Source organism: Mya arenaria, chromosome 10 (assembly GCF_026914265.1).
Source record: "Mya arenaria isolate MELC-2E11 chromosome 10, ASM2691426v1".
NCBI classification, from domain to species: domain Eukaryota; kingdom Metazoa; phylum Mollusca; class Bivalvia; order Myida; family Myidae; genus Mya; species Mya arenaria.
The window spans coordinates 8,811,249-8,829,150 of NC_069131.1; the positions used below are offsets into that span (position 1 = coordinate 8,811,249).

General features: G+C 36.6%; 1 protein-coding gene across 5 annotated transcripts in view; it reads right to left on the bottom strand.

Moving 5' to 3' along the window:
* Nucleotides 1–184: 184 nt before the first annotated feature.
* Nucleotides 185–17,902, bottom strand: part of LOC128206029 (putative extracellular sulfatase Sulf-1 homolog) — a 48,322-nt gene continuing 30,604 nt past the window's right edge. For 4 of the 5 annotated variants that reach the window (XM_052908152.1, XM_052908151.1, XM_052908150.1 and 1 more), the window contains 16 exons: nt 17,171–17,293; nt 16,704–16,929; nt 16,211–16,306; nt 15,470–15,620; nt 12,781–12,956; nt 12,230–12,358; nt 11,009–11,071; nt 10,343–10,505; nt 9,306–9,576; nt 7,834–7,908; nt 6,936–7,096; nt 5,948–6,168; nt 4,889–5,067; nt 4,318–4,460; nt 3,884–3,998; nt 185–3,159 (listed from right to left, as the gene is read on the bottom strand). In XM_052908152.1, the coding sequence (XP_052764112.1) occupies nt 3,071–3,159; nt 3,884–3,998; nt 4,318–4,460; nt 4,889–5,067; nt 5,948–6,168; nt 6,936–7,096; nt 7,834–7,908; nt 9,306–9,576; nt 10,343–10,505; nt 11,009–11,071; nt 12,230–12,358; nt 12,781–12,956; nt 15,470–15,620; nt 16,211–16,306; nt 16,704–16,929; nt 17,171–17,293 (2,381 nt within the window). In that variant the 3' untranslated portion in view covers nt 185–3,070. Of the gene's footprint in view, nt 3,160–3,883; nt 3,999–4,317; nt 4,461–4,888; nt 5,068–5,947; nt 6,169–6,935; nt 7,097–7,833; nt 7,909–9,305; nt 9,577–10,342; nt 10,506–11,008; nt 11,072–12,229; nt 12,359–12,780; nt 12,957–15,469; nt 15,621–16,210; nt 16,307–16,703; nt 16,930–17,170; nt 17,294–17,490; nt 17,638–17,902 lie in introns of all 5 variants that reach the window. The other variant, XM_052908154.1, reaches the window with a different exon arrangement.

Consider the following 17,902-nt stretch of genomic DNA (forward strand, 5'->3'; position numbering starts at 1 on the left):
TAAATGATTTCAAATGTATTAATCAGCATTACATCTTTATGGATTTTTCCCATCAAATATTCTTATATTTTGTCTGTAGTGATGAAACAAGTTAAATGTCTATATAGACACATATAGACAGTATATATTGCCATGAAGTACATATTAACAAGTTGCACATGTGAAATAAAAACTCTCAACAAAATAATTATTTACAGTTTATTTAATGTATTGAAACGAAAATTCATCACATTTGCTAGAAAGTGGTTTTACAAAATGTTAAAACAATGAAACAGTGAAGTAATACATTGTACCTAAAATAAAGTGTAGCAAGACACAGGATTACAGCATTTTACTTAAGCAGTAGTTAACATAAGTAAAGAAATAAACTCATCTTAACTTAAAAAAAAAACACTTCAAGGACTACAGGCTTTCTATGCGAATTTCATATACTGATATATGAATTAAAAAAAATAATTCTAAAATCTTTTAAAATTAGGTCATATAAACACAAACTGGAGAGTACTGAAAGGACAAAATTGCATATCTTAGAATAATTAAGCCTTTCTTATCATAGTTTACCAAAGTTGAAGTAAGCAATTAAAGCTTGCAACATCCTGATATTACAGAATTTACAATGAACATGTGATACTGTATGTTTGTTAAAGAGAAACTATTTAAACACTTTTTCTAGAAAGTTTATAGAAATGCATCTTTTAGATGCTTATAATGATGAAAATATTGCACAATATATTTTTCAAACAAGTAAGACAATATACCCAAATGCCAATTGTGACACCCAATTGCCTATTGGGACACCCAAATGCCCATTGGGACACCCAAATGCCCATTGTGACAGACACCCGAATGGCCATTGTGACACCCGAATGTCCATTAGGACACTCAAATGTCCATTTGGACACCCATTGTGACATCCAAATGTCCCTTGTTACACCCAAACGCCCATTGGGACACCAGAATGTCCATTGAAACACCCAAATGTCCATTGTGACATCCAAACGCCCATTGGGACACCCAAATGCCCAATGGGACACCAGAATGTCCATTGAAACACCCAAATGTCCATTGTGACACCCAAACGCCCATTGGGACACCAGAATGTCCATTGAAACACCCAAATGTCCATTGGGACACCCAAATGCCCAATGGGACACCAGAATGTCCATTGTAACATACAAATGCCCATTGGGACACCCAAATGCCCATTAGGACACCCGAATGTCTATTGTGACACCTGATTGCCCATTGTGACACCCAAATGCCCATTGTGACACCTGAATGCCCATTGGGACAGTGTTTATACACATACATGTGTTCATGCACATGATTACTGTTAATGAATAGTAATGTTGTTTTTGTTTATCATTTTGGTTTCACAATTAAAGCATTAGGAGGGAGAAATAGTTTCTACATTTTTTTATTTCGGATTTCTTTACACTACCAAGACAATAAACTACAGTAGGCTTTTAATAAATAGTCGTTTTTAGAAGATAAAATTGAAATCCTAAATTAAATATTATTTTACCTGGCACACACTTTTGTTTTTGAAACTGACATGCAATTTGGTTACACCCAACTATAAAAAAATTAGTAGCATGTAAGAATACTTTTTTTAGGGAATTTTTGAAAATTAAACCATAGTTGAACACTTGATTTGTTAAATATGTACTATGTTCATCATGTAACAGTTTGAAGTACAGTAAAACAAACATGATAACATTTTCTGTTTGACTATTAAATAGTTATCAAATGTCATGTGAATAATAAATATCCCTCTGTATGTCTGAAATATCAGTTCCTTGGCAGGATTGAAGCATACATATAAGAAAATTCCTTCCCTCAACCAATACTGAGTTATAATGTAATTTCTTCATCAATGTTTTTTATAATGTCAGACCTTATTAATTCCTATATTCTGTCCACTGTGTTTTCACATAGCTTTGAAATTTATCTATGTGGTAAGTTGGCTTCTTTCAAAGTTTAGTAATATACATGGTATGTTCCTTTTCTCAGAAAGAAGAAACTTCATCTGTCTTTATATTATTACTAATCTTGAAATGTCCGATATTCCACGTTGAAATTTTACAATAACTCATTTTATGCAAGTCATCATGATCCTTTAATGGATCTGTGTAAGTAGAATGTGTCCATGAAACTAATGAAAAATAACTGTACACACAACACAAGTACCCTGTTATAGGACAATGCACATTTACAGTAATCATTATTGAGATAAATGTGTACTATTCAACTTTATACATCAAACAATATTTATTTCACTGGCATTGACACATACGTACAAGACAAATTAAATAACCTATTTTCTATAAAAAAAACAAGAAGAACAAAGAATGAAACAATTTACCGATAAATTATTGAAAAGCTTTGCTTCTCTAAACAATATGAAGTCATTCAACTATATGTAATTATTAGGAAAAAATTAACAGTTAATTTATAAACAGTATTTTCAATATCACAAATAATAATACAGGTGGTAACTTTATAAAGTACATGATATATATACATTTTCGAAAAAAACACAAACACAAACAGAAAGCTACTGGCATGAAAACAGTTTACAAACATCAAATAAAACACACAAGAAAAAAACTTCTTAAATAGTTCCAGAACATTCCGGGAGTCTTTTAAGAAAAGGAACCTAAAATCATGAGATTTCCTATATCTAAAACAAAATCATACCAAACAAATTAAGAACCTATCACAAACATATCAAATGGTGAAATCTAAGACGGATCAGTTCCAGTCTAAGACTGTTTGTTCATAAGTGTACACAAAATCATAACAAGAACACAGAACTATATTATTCATTTACATTGTGCATTAATACACTTCACAAAATGGCACATAATAAACAATTTAGTGTACCAGTCACTAGACATCTAATGAGATTTCTACCAGTCACTTAATATCACACAGTCTAAATCCGTTTCAATTCACAAATATCACTTAATTTATACAGCCCTATATGCCCGCAGCTGATGGAATACTTTACAAATATTCCCCATTTCAATAAAGTATCTACTAACAACTAAATGTCTATATCATTGTTTCATATATATGACCGAGTGTTGTGACGGCGACTGCGGTTCCTGTGACCTCTACGCACCTTCCTTCTACGTCTACGTCTTTTATTTTCACCTGTAAAAACAGATTTAGGTTAGAATTGAAAGATTCAAATGAATAGTTTGGCCCATTCCTTCAGCTGGGAAACCTCTTATAATGTGGGTCACAATGTTTATATCCTCCCATTCACTATTAGCTGCCATCTCCTCAATACCTCAACTTCCTCATGCATCTAGAACATTCCTATTGTCCACCAAATATAGTGGCCGACCTTTGCTATGTATTGTTACACCGCTTGTCACCATGACATCTCCTCAATACCACATGTTCCTCATTCTACAAGAAAATGTCTACTCACTGCCCGTGTCAAAAAAGCTTCGCAAAAGCAATGCTAAAAGCTTTGCATTATACTGTCTACCTTAATATGGACCAATTGTTCACCGCTTTGTTAAAGTTGACAACATGATTAACAATGATAACTTTTAAAAGAAAAATGTTTGATAATGTGCTCACATACTTAGATATAAACAAGTTCAGCTGAAACAGCTGTCTCAAATAATGTTAGAAATAAAGCAGGTCACAAGATTGGTGTTTCCATTAAACTTCCAGAGCAGTAACAATTTGAAAGATGACAAAAATGATCTTAACAACATGTTAACTTAACCAAAGTTCTAAAAAATCAGCCCATTGTGGCCTATCCTTTTTCTATGTCTTGTGACACTGCTTGCCCCCTGACACCGCCTCAACATCTCAAGTTCCTAGCGCACCTAGAACATGTCTACCAAATATTGAAGTGTACCTTTTTCCCGTATCTTGTTACACTGCTTGCCGCCCTGACACCGCCTCAACATTACAAGTTCCTCATGCAGCTGCTCCATCACACCAAAGTCCACTGACTTGATCACATTGTGCAGCTGCAAGAAATGGTAAATATAAACTTATGGTACAAATTAGTTATAATCATATTGTATTTATTTTCAAACAGCCTAACGGTCCATCACAATCTGTTTTGCTTTTGTTAGTCAAGGGCAAATATTATAGCAAAATTGTTGGGAATTTCTAGGTGTTATATAAATGTATGAATTTGCATTGAGTGAAACAGTTCTTAACCCATAAATGGAGGAGTTAACCCATTTTAGCGCACTAATGACACAAAGGTTACGACAAAAACAATATTCCCTTGAAAAACAAGTTTATAAGCAAAGAATGCTACAAAATCACTGCCGCCCAAACCTGGTGTGGGTCTGTTGTAAAGTCATAGAACGCGAGGAAACTGTCGACAAATTCGCAGTACAGGAAGTTGTGTGTCTCGTTCACTGTTCGGAGGCACCAATATGTGTTCTTCTCCGCATTAGTGCAGAAACAGTATGGACCCACTGAAATAAAGATAGAATGCTGGATATTGTTGACATAACATGTCCACACACAGTGCAGGAAGGAGTGTGGCTCATTCTCCGTACACATTCTTCTCTTTTCTTAGCATAGTAAAAATATGTGCCACTGCAAGACATGTTCGTTAATTGAAATTATGCATTGTTGAATTCACACAATTATCTTAACTGTGCTTTCGCTTGAATATTTTCTGGAAGTAATTTGCATTTACTAGTAACTACATTTAAAACACCACCTTTCATTATCTTGATTTCTTTCAAATTTTAAAACACTACAAAACAGCTAAATCTTTTTGACATGTTTGTCTAACACATAAACTCAATTTGATATTTGACTTGTGACCTGGGCAAAACCTGAACTTAACCTCCTTGCTGCAATTAAAAAATGCAGCAGCGCTCCACTTAAAACGTACATGTCCACCTAGGTGGTGTCTGCCAGTGGTCGTTGTCATGTATGGAACATTTCAGGTTGTCATGGTTACAGGAGCTCTTTTTTCCCTTCTTCCTGAATTGTCCCTCCTGGTCGTCGTCCTCCTCCATAGAGTTGCCAAATTCATCATCGTACTCTTCTAGCGAATCTGCACCAAACTTCCTGGATATTGAAAAGTGAGAATATAATAAATATGTCTTCATGTTGTAACAAGACCAGGCTTGTGGGCTTCCTCGCAAATTTGCAAGTCTGCACTCCTGTGCTCACACAATGATAGCATTCCTTATAGTTATTCATCATGATTAAAAAAAGTAAAATCTTTAGCGACTAAACATTTTTTATTAAAGAAATATTAATATTGACAATATACATATATGTGACTTTACAAATGTATATTAAGAATAGTTGGTAATTGTAACGTTATGGTATGGGTTGGCAATCCAGTGTGTAACCACTAGACCATGGATTGGCAGTGTGTAACCACTAGACCATGGATTGGCAGTGTGTAACCACTAGACCATGGATTGGCAGTGTGTAACCACTGGACCATGGATTGGCAGTGTGTAACCACTGGACCATAGATTGGCAGTGTGTAACCACTGGACCATGGATTGGTGGTGTGTAACCACTGGACCATGGATTGGCAGTGTATTACCACTGGACCATGGATTGGCAGTGTGTAACCACTAGACCATGGATTGGCAGTGTGTAACCACTGGACCATGGATTGGCAGTGTGTAACCACTGGACCATGGATTGGCAGTGTGTAACCACTGGACCATGGATTGGCAGTGTGTAACCACTGGACCATGGATTGGCAGTGTGTAACCACTGGACCATGGATTGGCAGTGTGTAACCACTGGACCATGGATTGGCAGTGTGTTACCACTGGACCATGGATTGGCAGTGTGTAACCACTGGACCATGGATTGGCAGTGTGTAACCACTGGACCATGGATTGGCAGTGTGTAACCACTAGACCATGGATCGGACACTTACAGCCTAAATCATTTAGGATGATTTCTCGTTTCTCCCACTCACCGTAATTCATCCAATTCATCGATCGCGACATCACAATCACACCCATCGTCCTCCTCCTGCTCTTCCTCCTCTCTCCCCAGATCCACACTATCTGTATGGTCCAGGGAGAAACTCTCATCATAATCAATGGTATCGTCATTATCTGCATAGTCAAACTCATCTGAGTCGTTCTTGTCCTCATACGTGAGTCGACGCTGTTTCTTCATCTGCTTTCTTATTCTCTGTTATGGATAGAACCATATGAGTTTGCATGTGTTTACAATTTATGTTGAATAGCAAAGCTCTTGGTTTCATAACAATTGAGAAATGGTAGTTCTGGTTTCAGAGGACCGAGTGCAATAAATTCATGGGTTTAGCTAAGGAGTTATGAAAGGTTGCTGCTGGTGGTTGTTCTTTTTTGGTAGAACCCTTTTGCCTTCTTGAGGACAAGCATGGGCGACTTTCTGCCTTCACAGAATGGAATGCTTAAGACTGTGAAAGATTTCTTTTGTTTTCAGTAAATGTGATTGAAAATACATACAAACTATACCTAGTTGGCAGTTGAAACCTAATATCACTCCAATTAAACACAATTCCTAACATTTTTTGGTCCCTAAACCCTAATGTTCAAGTTCTTCAGTCAGTTACAATGTCTCCTTTTCTCCCTTAGCAACCTGTCCCTCTTTCACAGCATCCTGTCCCCCTTTCTTAGCAACCTGTCCCTCTTTCACAGCATCCTGGCCTTTTTAAAACCTCATGGCTAAAACCATATTAATAAATTCCATCTTATGATACAGCATAATCCAACTAAAATATATTGAGACTTTCCAGTAAAACATAACTGACGGGGGGAAGACAATTATTTTCATAATAAATGATGGGGTGTCTTTTACGCTAATTTGGACCCCAAAAGGGTAAAATTCTTTCTGTAGGGGTGAGGTATAAATTAAGTGTCTCCCCTCCCATGGTTTATATGTTTAAATTGAATAGCTCTTAGCATCAACCACACCTTGAGGTTTCTCAGCCTTTTTCTCGTCTCCTCTATCATCTTGTCAAGTTGATGTTGATGATGTTCAAACTCTGCTGGGTCCCGAACCAGTTCCTTGTCACAGGTGAATGTATTATTGGGTAGGTATCGACATCGCTGCCGGTTCATTGTCAACTGCTGGGCTGGAATAAAAGACACAATAACTTTTATATCATGTCACGTTAACATCAAAGGACTATAGCAGAATAACCATACCCTGCTGGGTCATGGATCAGCTCCTTGTCAAAGGTGATCCGTGTTATCGGTAATGTTGTTCTGATGATAAACTTTTATCGAAAAGGTCAACATCAGCGATTATTGACAGTGATTGTGTCAAAATCAATAATTAAAAGAATGGTTATATAAACTGTATTTTCTCCTCAACTTCTCATCAAAATCAATTGTCATTTTTAACTTTCCAATCTGTTATTTATTTAATTGATCAATATAAGATAAACAAAAATAACAGAAATAACAGAAAAGAATAGTTGGAAAATGCATTAATAATTGTAGTTAATGATGAAGCAGAAATGCCAAAAGTGTCCAAAAATAATTGATAATTAGTCAACCATTGATCATGTTTCAATCTTTGATAATTGATAGTAAAATGTGGTCAATTTCCCTACATCAAGAGGCAGGCAGGTACCAACACAGCTGAATGTTCCTAGTCACCTGGGTTTTTTTCTTGTTTCAAAAAAACCAAATTCCATTATTTTGTCACAGGTCTTGTCATCTATATATTTGAATTTAAATTCTCCTATACATTTCCTACACTATTAAATGTCAATAAAATGAATGCCTGTTTAAAGATAGTTATAATCATTTAGTGACTTGCTAGGACATAAATTATCAGATATCCATCATGTTATCTTCAACTCACCGATCAGTTTCTTTTTCAGTGACAATTCCTCGTCATATAACGACCTCTTCTTTCGGAAAAAAGTGGGCTTGAAATCTGAAAGAAATTTATACAACTTTATAATAAACATAACTTTTACATAATTTGAACTACAATACACAATGTATTTCTAAACCTCTAAAAGGCCAAAAATATAAGGTAAACACTTAAAAAGTAACACTTCACTATGAATTTCCTGAACTTGCTCTGTGTATGGTGTTATAAGTTTTGAAAGTTGAAACAGTTGTTATAGTTGTGGTGAAAAACCTAAGCATAATTAAGCATTGTCGTCCAGACAAACACACTCAATTATTGCCGCCATGGAGACATGGTTTAACTACTATATGCCTTCGTTCATGGGCCTGGCTCATTGAAATATCAGGGCTGGTATTCATCTACTATATGCCTTCGTTCATGGGCCTGGCTCATTGAAATATCAGGGCTGGTATTCATCTACTATATGCCTTCCTTCATGGGCCTGGCTCATTGAAATATCAGGGCTGGTATTCATCTACTATATGCCTTCCTTCATGGGCCTGGCTCATTGAAATATCAGGACTGGTATTCATCTACTATATGCCTTCCTTCATGGGCCTGGCTCATTGAAATATCAGGACTGGTATTCATCTACTATATGCCTTCCTTCATGGGCCTGGCTCATTGAAATATCAGGACTGGTATTCATCTACTATATGCCTTCCTTCATGGGCCTGGCTCATTGAAATATCAGGACTGGTATTCATCTACTATATGCCTTCCTTCATGGGCCTGGCTCATTGAAATATCAGGACTGGTATTCATCTACTATATGCCTTCCTTCATGGGCCTGGCTCATTGAAATATCAGGGCTGGTATTCATCTACTATATGCCTTCCTTCATGGGCCTGGCTCATTGAAATATCAGGACTGGTATTCATCTACTATATGCCTTCCTTCATGGGCCTGGCTCATTGAAATATCAGGGCTGGTATTCATCTACTATATGCCTTCCTTCATGGGCCTGGCTCATTGAAATATCAGGACTGGTATTCATAAAACATATTAGGTCATTTCTTAACTTAATTCATTTTCATAATTTAATTATCTCATTGTTCATTTGACATAATCACTTAATTATTTCTGTAATACTTTGTGGGGGGTTTCTGCTTAATAGTGAATACAACCTTTAATGTTAGAAACACTTATACTTTTCTTTGAATTTAACAATGACAATTTTAGGAAATCAACTTAAGTTAGGAAATGACTTAATAAGTGAAAAAAGTCCCTGAGTCTTAACATCAAAACTCTTAAATAAGTAGAAACATCACAGATTTTGTTTTCATTTACTCAGCTTTGTGTTCATTTTTCATACAGTCTGTAATTCAACTCACACAATTATACAAAAAATATAACGAAAACATGACACTAAGATAATTTCAATTTATGACTAAAATCAGAATAAAACAATAGCATACTTGTGCTACTCATGTGATTCCTCGAAAACTGCCTCTGTAACTCCTGGTCCTTATATGGCATTCCCCTTCCTTCTGCATTCCCATACTTTTGGCTACAATTGCACTTTGGGTTCCTATCATGTGTTGTGGGTAAATTCTGGGCATGTAATGGTACACTGAAGCCTTCATCCTTCTGGAAGATGTGGTCATTTGTTGCAATGATAGTTCTGTTGTAGTTACGACATTTCTTGATTCGGTTTCTGTCACGATGGTCTTTGAAGCAAACCCATTTCTGTCAAAAGAAAAAGGATGGAATTGTTGCTTAATTTCAATCAACTAACCAAAAAGCTGAACACATTTATGAAAATAATGAAATTCAATCTGGGATTAATATTGGATTTGCTAAATATTTCATTACATTTTATTTAACAACAACGTAATAAATTATAATGTACTTAAAACCTAACGATCAATGATAAAAAATTACTAAGTTCAAAGAAGAAAAACGAGAACTGCAAAGCATGTGAATGTTTACCAAGGGGCAGAACTCAAAAATGACTTCATCTAGAATTATGAGACTTGCTACAAATGTGTGCATAGTAACTGAAAATATGTTTACCAAGTTTCATTATTATCAGTGAATGGTTTCCAAGTTATGGCCAATATCTAAAACTATTGCTTGATGCTAACAATATTTCCGTCAACAACCAAGAAACCAACATTATGACAATACTTTGACTAACAGGCAAGCAGATTAACACTCATAATAACTGTGCATATTCAGTCCAGGCTATTCCATTAAAACATATAACCCCCGGGGGAAAGGTACTTTTAAAATATACCACCCTCCTTCAGAAGTGAATTTACCCTTTTGGGTCCAAATTAGCGAAAAAAGACATCCACCTATATACGATTTAAATAATTGCCTTACCCCCGTGGGTTATATATTTTACTGGAATAACCCTCCAGGGTGGGGCACATATCTGGACAGTATTTGTCAGTTTTTGCTTTGTGTACGACAAAGACTTCTGAGCAACTACATACCTACATTTTCTTACCTGTTCATATTTACAGGGTGGAGCGTTTTCAGGGTCAGCACATATCCGCATCGTTTTTCTTGTCTTCTGGTCAACAAACGGCATAAGCACCTCTCCTTGCTCACTAAGTAACTTCTCATCCTGGGCCTTGAAGATACCCTTTAACATCTTTACTGTCACCTTCCTACAGGATAAAGAAAAACATCTAGATGAGAGACATTCCATGACTACTGTATAACGCCTTTGCTATAGATCTTGTGGGGTATATAATGGATGGCCAGTTTGCACACTCTCTACCCTTCTTATCTAGGCATCCCAGGTTCCATTCTTAGCCTCGGCGAATGTGAGTTTGGTAGGTGCTCACCAAACTGGACAAGGGAGTGTTTCCTCTTAGAACTCTGCCTACCCACACAACATAAGACCACACTGTCACATAACAGTGCTCCAACTGTTGTAACATAAACGAGGTTAACTAATCGTAGCCCTTAAATAAAGATTCACAAAAATAAAAATGAAAAGAGTGGAGTGTGAGTACAAGCGCAAAAACTATTCATATGACTAAAAAAACCATCAAAATCTTTTCAGCATTTCAATCATACATGACTTAGTTCTTAAACCTTTAATGTCTGTAACATCTTACACTTACAATATAGCTTAGTTACAAACACATTTCACTTTCCACCTTACCCTCTCTCAATGAGCACGGTATCCCGCCATGGCCTTCTTGGTTTCACAAATCTCCCCTCCACGCTGAAATTCAAGAGTTCAGTGAATATATCAAATGTTAAAGTTGAACAAAAACAAGAACACTATGCACTTATAGTATTTTACTTTTCACAATTGGGTGGGTTTATATAACATATTAAAACAATCAGACTACTATGTTAAGGGTGTTAAATTATCTTTTGCAAGGGAAAAAAAACGATCTTGTTACAAGGGACTTCAGTGTGAGAAATTGAGACCTGACCACCAGCTTAATCCCACTTTCAAGTATGTGACACCGACTTGTAAGCTCAAAACTACAACACTCCCATAGTCAATAACACTTACAAACTTGTTAACCCCACATAATAATCTATGATGTCTACTTGCTAACCCCACATTGTAGTCTTTGACACCTGTTTGCTGACCCCACATTGTTGTCTATGACCCCTGTTTGTTAACCCTACATTCTAGTCTATGACACATATTGACACAAGCTAACACCACATTAAAGTATATCATGTCTCCAACATGAATGACGCAACGCCATTGTTCAAGGACTGGTCAGACGGTGACCCCATATTTTTCCATATTGGTTCATCAAATTTATATCATACCTAAATGGCGTCTATTTTCCGATTCCGATGAATAAATGAAACATTTAAACATGTAAACAGGTTGTCGACGTGATATACACGTTACGGGGTTAGTAGGTGACCCAAGATGGGATATACGGGGCACAGGAAACAATATTAGGGTCCGAGCTTCGCTCTCACCCGATATGGTTTCCTTTGCCCCGTATATCCCATATTGGGTCACCTACTAACCCCATTACTTATAATATGACACCAACTTGCTAACCCCACATTCTAGTATACAAAACCTATTTGTTAACCCTACATTCCAGTCATGACATCTACTTGTTAAACCAATATTCTAGTATATGAGACATGCTTGATAACCCCACAATCTAGAATACAACAACTTTTTGTTAACCCCACATTTTAGCAAACAAAACCTACATGTTAACCCCGCATTCTAGTATACAAAACCTACATGTTAACCCCACATTTTATTCATCACATCAATTTTTAACCCACATTCTAGTTTATGATATATTCTTGTTTAAAAACCTTACTCGTTATCCCCACGTTCTAGTATACAACACCTTAACAAGAACCCAACAAACTAGACTGTGCCACCTACTTGTTCTCCTGTTTGTGGTCCTTAATCAGTTTCAGTAGTGACCGGCCATCCATATGTTCAGGCACCTCAAGGCCGGCCATATCAAGGATGGTTGGGGCAATGTCCACATTCCCCACCGCATTGGGAATCCTGAAAGATGCGTTCATATCTATGAATCAATCTCACAAACTCCAGACTGATAAGGCTGATAGCCACATTACCCACTACAAGAAGGATTTGTAAATGCAATTTTGGGGTGAAAGCGTCTTCTAGTTCTTACTTATAAAACCCTTAATTGGTATAATCTTTTATTTGTAATTTAACTGATACTTAGTGAACTATAAGTGATCCTTTTCTAGTGACTATAATAATGTTTTGTATTGATATTTAAAACTAAAGCTTGATAAAGAATTTAATGAACGGAATAATAATTATCTTTATAATGAATATAAGATTGACGATCGTCTCATTTATGTAAAAGAAAACACAATTTAGTTTTTGACAACATTTAATTCAAATTGCTGTTCTACTGTAAATACATCCAAAAGTAATCCATCAAACCAACTACATACTTTGTGTCCCTGAGAATGCCCGGGCCCCTGATATACAGTGGAACACGGATATCAAAGTCATACGGGAGAGCCTTCCCCTTGGCGATACCGAACTGGCCCAGGTGGTAGCCGTGGTCGGATGTGTAGATGATGTAAGTGTTGTCAAGCTCACGTAACAGTCGCAGCTGGTAGTACACCTAGATTGATTTGGTGAATTCAGTTATCGTAACATTAACTCAGACAGGAAAATATTCATTTTAATTTGGAAAAAATGCAACATTAATGTGAGCTCTATAGAGCTTTTCCAACAGACTATATTCTTGATGCAATATCTATATGTTCATTTATATATTGGCGATGATGTTTCTTTTGAGCTTTTTAAAACAAACTTGGATAGTGTATCAACTAGCAGAAGAACTAACCGTTGATAGTGTGTCGACTAGCAGGAGAACTAACCGTTGATAGTGTGTCGACGACTAGCAGCAAAACTAACCGTTGATAGTGTGTCGACTAGCAGGAGAACTAACCGTTGATAGTGTGTCGATGACTAGCAGGAGAACTAACCGCTGATAGTGTGTCGACTAGCAGGAGAACTAACCGTTGATAGTGTGTCGACTAGCAGGAGAACTAATCGTTGATAGTGTGTCGACAACTAGCAGCAGAACTAACCGTTGATAGTGTGTCAACTAGCAGGAAAACTAACCGTTGATAGTGTGTCAACTAGCAGGAGAACTAACCATTGATAGTGTGTCGACGACTAGCAGGAGAACTAACCGTTGATAGTGTGTCGACTAGCAGGAGAACTAACCGTTGATAGTGTGTCGACTAGCAGGAGAACTAATCGTTGATAGTGTGTCGACAACTAGCAGCAGAACTAACCGTTGATAGTGTGTCGACTAGCAGGAAAACTAACCGTTGATAGTGTGTCAACTAGCAGGAGAACTAACCGTTGATAGTGTGTCGACTAGCAGGAGAACTAACCGTTGATAGTGGGTCGACTAGCAGGAGAACTAACCGTTGATAGTGTGTTGACAACTAGCAGCAGAACTAACCGTTGATAGTGTGTCAACTAGCAGGAGAACTAACCGTTGATAGTGTGTCGACTAGCAGGAGAACTAACCGTTGATAGTGTGTCGACTAGCAGGAGAACTAACAGTTGATAGTGTGTCGACTAGCAGGAGAACTAACAGTTGATAGTGTGTTAACTAGCAGGAGAACTAACTGTTGATAGTGTGTCGACTAGCAGGAGAACTAACAGTTGATAGTGTGTCAACTAGCAGGAGAACTAACCGTTGATAGTGTGTCGACTAGCAGGAGAACTAACCGTTGATAGTGTGTCGACTAGCAGGAGAACTAACAGTTGATAGTGTGTCGACTAGCAGGAGAACTTACAGTTGATAGTGTGTCAACTAGCAGGAACACTAACCGTTGATAGTGTGTCGACAAGCAGGAGAGCTAACAGTTGAAAGTGTGTCGACTAGCAGGAGAACTAATAGTTGAAAGTGTGTCGACTAGCAGGAGAACTAATAGTTGATAGTGTGTCAACTAGCAGGAACACTAACCGTTGATAGTGTGTCGACAAGCAGGAGAGCTAACAGTTGAAAGTGTGTCGACTAGCAGGAGAGCTAACAGTTGATAGTGTGTCGACTAGCAGGAGAACTTACAGTTGATAGTGTGTCAACTAGCAGGAACACTAACCGTTGATAGTGTGTCGACAAGCAGGAGAGCTAACAGTTGAAAGTGTGTCGACTAGCAGGAGAACTAATAGTTGAAAGTGTGTCGACTAGCAGGAGAACTTACAGTTGATAGTGTGTCAACTAGCAGGAACACTAACCGTTGATAGTGTGTCGACAAGCAGGAGAGCTAACAGTTGAAAGTGTGTCGACTAGCAGGAGAGCTAACAGTTGAAAGTGTGTCGACTAGCAGGAGAACTAATAGTTGATAGTGTGTCAACTATCAGGGAAACTGACAGTTGATAATGTTGACAAGAGTGACTAACATACATGAATGAGCATTTTAATGCTAAATCTCCAACGCAGTGATCTCCCTTGACAAGTAGGGAAGGTCTCGTACCAATGACAGCTGGATTTCAGCTACATTTTGTCTTTTTTAGAAAAATAATTATATTTTATCACATTGCATTCTTGTTTTGTGTAAATTCGTAAAAAAAAAATGAGTTTCATATCAGAAAGTTAAAATATATTTGATTTTTTTTTCAAGATTTTGAACATGGTCACAAGAATTTCATCATCAAGTAATACATGTGAGTAACCCCTGCATAAAGTTTGGTTTATGCTTACTCAATTCATATGCGTTCAGATCAATTTGAGCTATCAGAATGTTTAACGGCACTATTGAAAAATCAAGTCTTCCTTTAAACTCATCAAAACATTGCTCCACAATATTTTGTAAACAAATATGAACCTTTTCTACTAAAACTATCAACATATCACAGACCTCGCTAATATTCCCTCCATAATAAATTCAGTGAGCCTGATCCTCATTGGATTCATCATTTCAAAAAACCTAAGTTGAGATAAATTGCATCAAAAAAAGTTTAAATAACAAATCAATGTTTACTACCAAGCTGTTGACAGACTGCACTATCTACTGACATTTCCTGGCAGTAAATGCAAATACCACAAGATCCAATGTCTATATTCAAACTAAAGCCTTCACACTGACTGAAACTCAAAATAGGCTGACGTACCTTCTCCACTAAGCTGTCAACTGACTGCAGTGTCTGGAGGCGTTTTCTCTGCAGCATATCCGTGAAGGCAATCCCCGTGGGATCCAGTGTCTTCATCTCCTGTAGCAGCCACTGTTTGTCCGAGTTGTTCATGTAGTTCCAACTTGGGGTCCTGACCATAAAGGATGGGAAATTATTATGTAATATTAAACATAATATAGGGTTATACAACTGTTTCAGTGAGACATAAATTTTATTTCATTTAGTGAGCATCAAAAGAAAATGCGCCACTTGAGAAATTCTCAGTGAGGCAAACATTTATTCTTATAACTTTTGCTTAAAACTGATGGAAAATTATGTCTGTTTGTCATCAATTACAAAAATGTGCACTAAAATTTTGATGCTGAAAAGTAATATTTGTCTACACTGAAGTCGGATTTAGAGGGCAGACTGGGCCATAGTTTCAAAACAGTGAGTGATATAAAAAGATGATAAAATAGGTAACTATTTTAAATTAAATTCAGTTTATTATGGAGACTGTTCGGGGAAACCAGTAAATGTTATATAAACACATATACAGGATCCCCTCTAGAGTTCTATTGTTCTTAGAATCAAGAATATTGGCGGTTATCTGCCATGGAAACACATTATACACTGCATTGAAGGCCTGCATTCTACGGAAATGCAATAAACAAATACACTGGTAAAAATAGAGTACATGTGAATATAATTATCATGCTGTTTAAAGTACACTTTACCAACCTGTGTAGTGTGTTATTTTCAAACATGTGTTGGTACTGAGGCGCAGAATCTTCCGGTCCATGGGGTGCCGGGACACTGAGCATCATCATCACTGGCCTGTCCAATAAATCAATATAGTGAGTAAGTGATTAAAGAAAATTCGTCGATACATAGGTGTAGCATCACAAACAAAAGCCCCAATGTAATTTGTATACAACCAGTGGATTTTTTAAACAATCAGTGTATTTCATATTTCTGAATAATATACAATCATACATATGTTTTTTATTAACATTCAGTTTATTTTATAGACAGTGTAGTTGTGTAGTTTATACACAAATATAGTATCTTCTATGGACAATCAGTATATTAATTAATTCTAGGCACACTATTTTTGATTCAAGAACTACAGGGTAAATTCTTAAATTTCAAAAGAAATGACCCACTTTGTAGATAAATACTTTTGTTCACTATTAAACTGAACCCATTGATAAACAGAATTACAAACACTCACTTTGTTGGAAAGTACTGCTTGCTCTGCTTTAGGAACGTGATGCTGTCATTGCCTATCAGGTCTGTAAAGTAGTCCTGATAGTAGTTGTCGTCGTGACGCACCTTCTGTCCGTTAAAGTTGAGCGTGTAGTTGTAGAAACGTGAGTTTTTGACGAGCCCCACCCACTCCCGCCAACCAGGCGGTATGTATGTCCCATTGTACTCGTTGAGGTACTTTCCAAAGAATCCTGCAAGAAGGTCAAATGAATATTGATGTTATATACAAGGATTTTACATTCAATAATCTTTTTTAAATTATAATTTTAAGTTTTGTTCTCAAATTTAAAATAAAAAATATATGGATTAGCGATAAGAAAGTCGAGAGTCCCAACTATAAAACTTATTTTTCCAGCAGTACAGACATCATTGATAAAGATAATAAGGATTTTTTACTTTTCTCAATATATATAAGTGTAAGATACAGCATACCTGTCCGGTATCCAGCGTCACTGAGGTACTTGGCAAATGTGCGAGGTTCATGTTCTCTCTGCCACTCAGTCCCGGAGCAGTTGTCATTATTCGTGTAAACATGGTGGTTGTGGGGAAACAAACCTGTGCCCGATAGTTACAATATCAATAGTAAATGGCAGATATAGTCATGATCAATTTATTGCTATTGTAACAAGCACCAACAATAAGTCATTTGCTGCATGCTCTTTCATGCCTTTCACCTAGACACAAGAGTTTATTGTTTAAATGAAATGTAAATCATAATTAATGATCAGAGGTCTAACACTTCAATAACATACCATTTAATTGAAAAGGTTTGAAACTGCAATTATATAACAGCACTGACATGATCCTTAATCTGCCAGGGGGCATATCTGGACATTTCATTGAGCAAGAGTGATAACACATGATTCAAGCCTTTTTCTGTCCATTTTGGGGGAAAAGACCTAAAACAAATTCAGAAAAATATTTCTTAAATTTTACCAATATGGAAAGAAATTACAGTTTTGCATCAGGTTTTGGGAATTTTTAAGGTTGAATTACAATATTTTTTTCATTTCAATTTTATTTAAAACTTGATGGAGGTTTAGTGTAAAATTTTGTTGCCACAGCAACAACGATTTGAACATCGCCATCGGCAAAATCTCTCTGAGCCTTAAGTGCATTACTTGAAGTGAAATAATCCTTTTTTGATCCCTTAGAATCATTTTT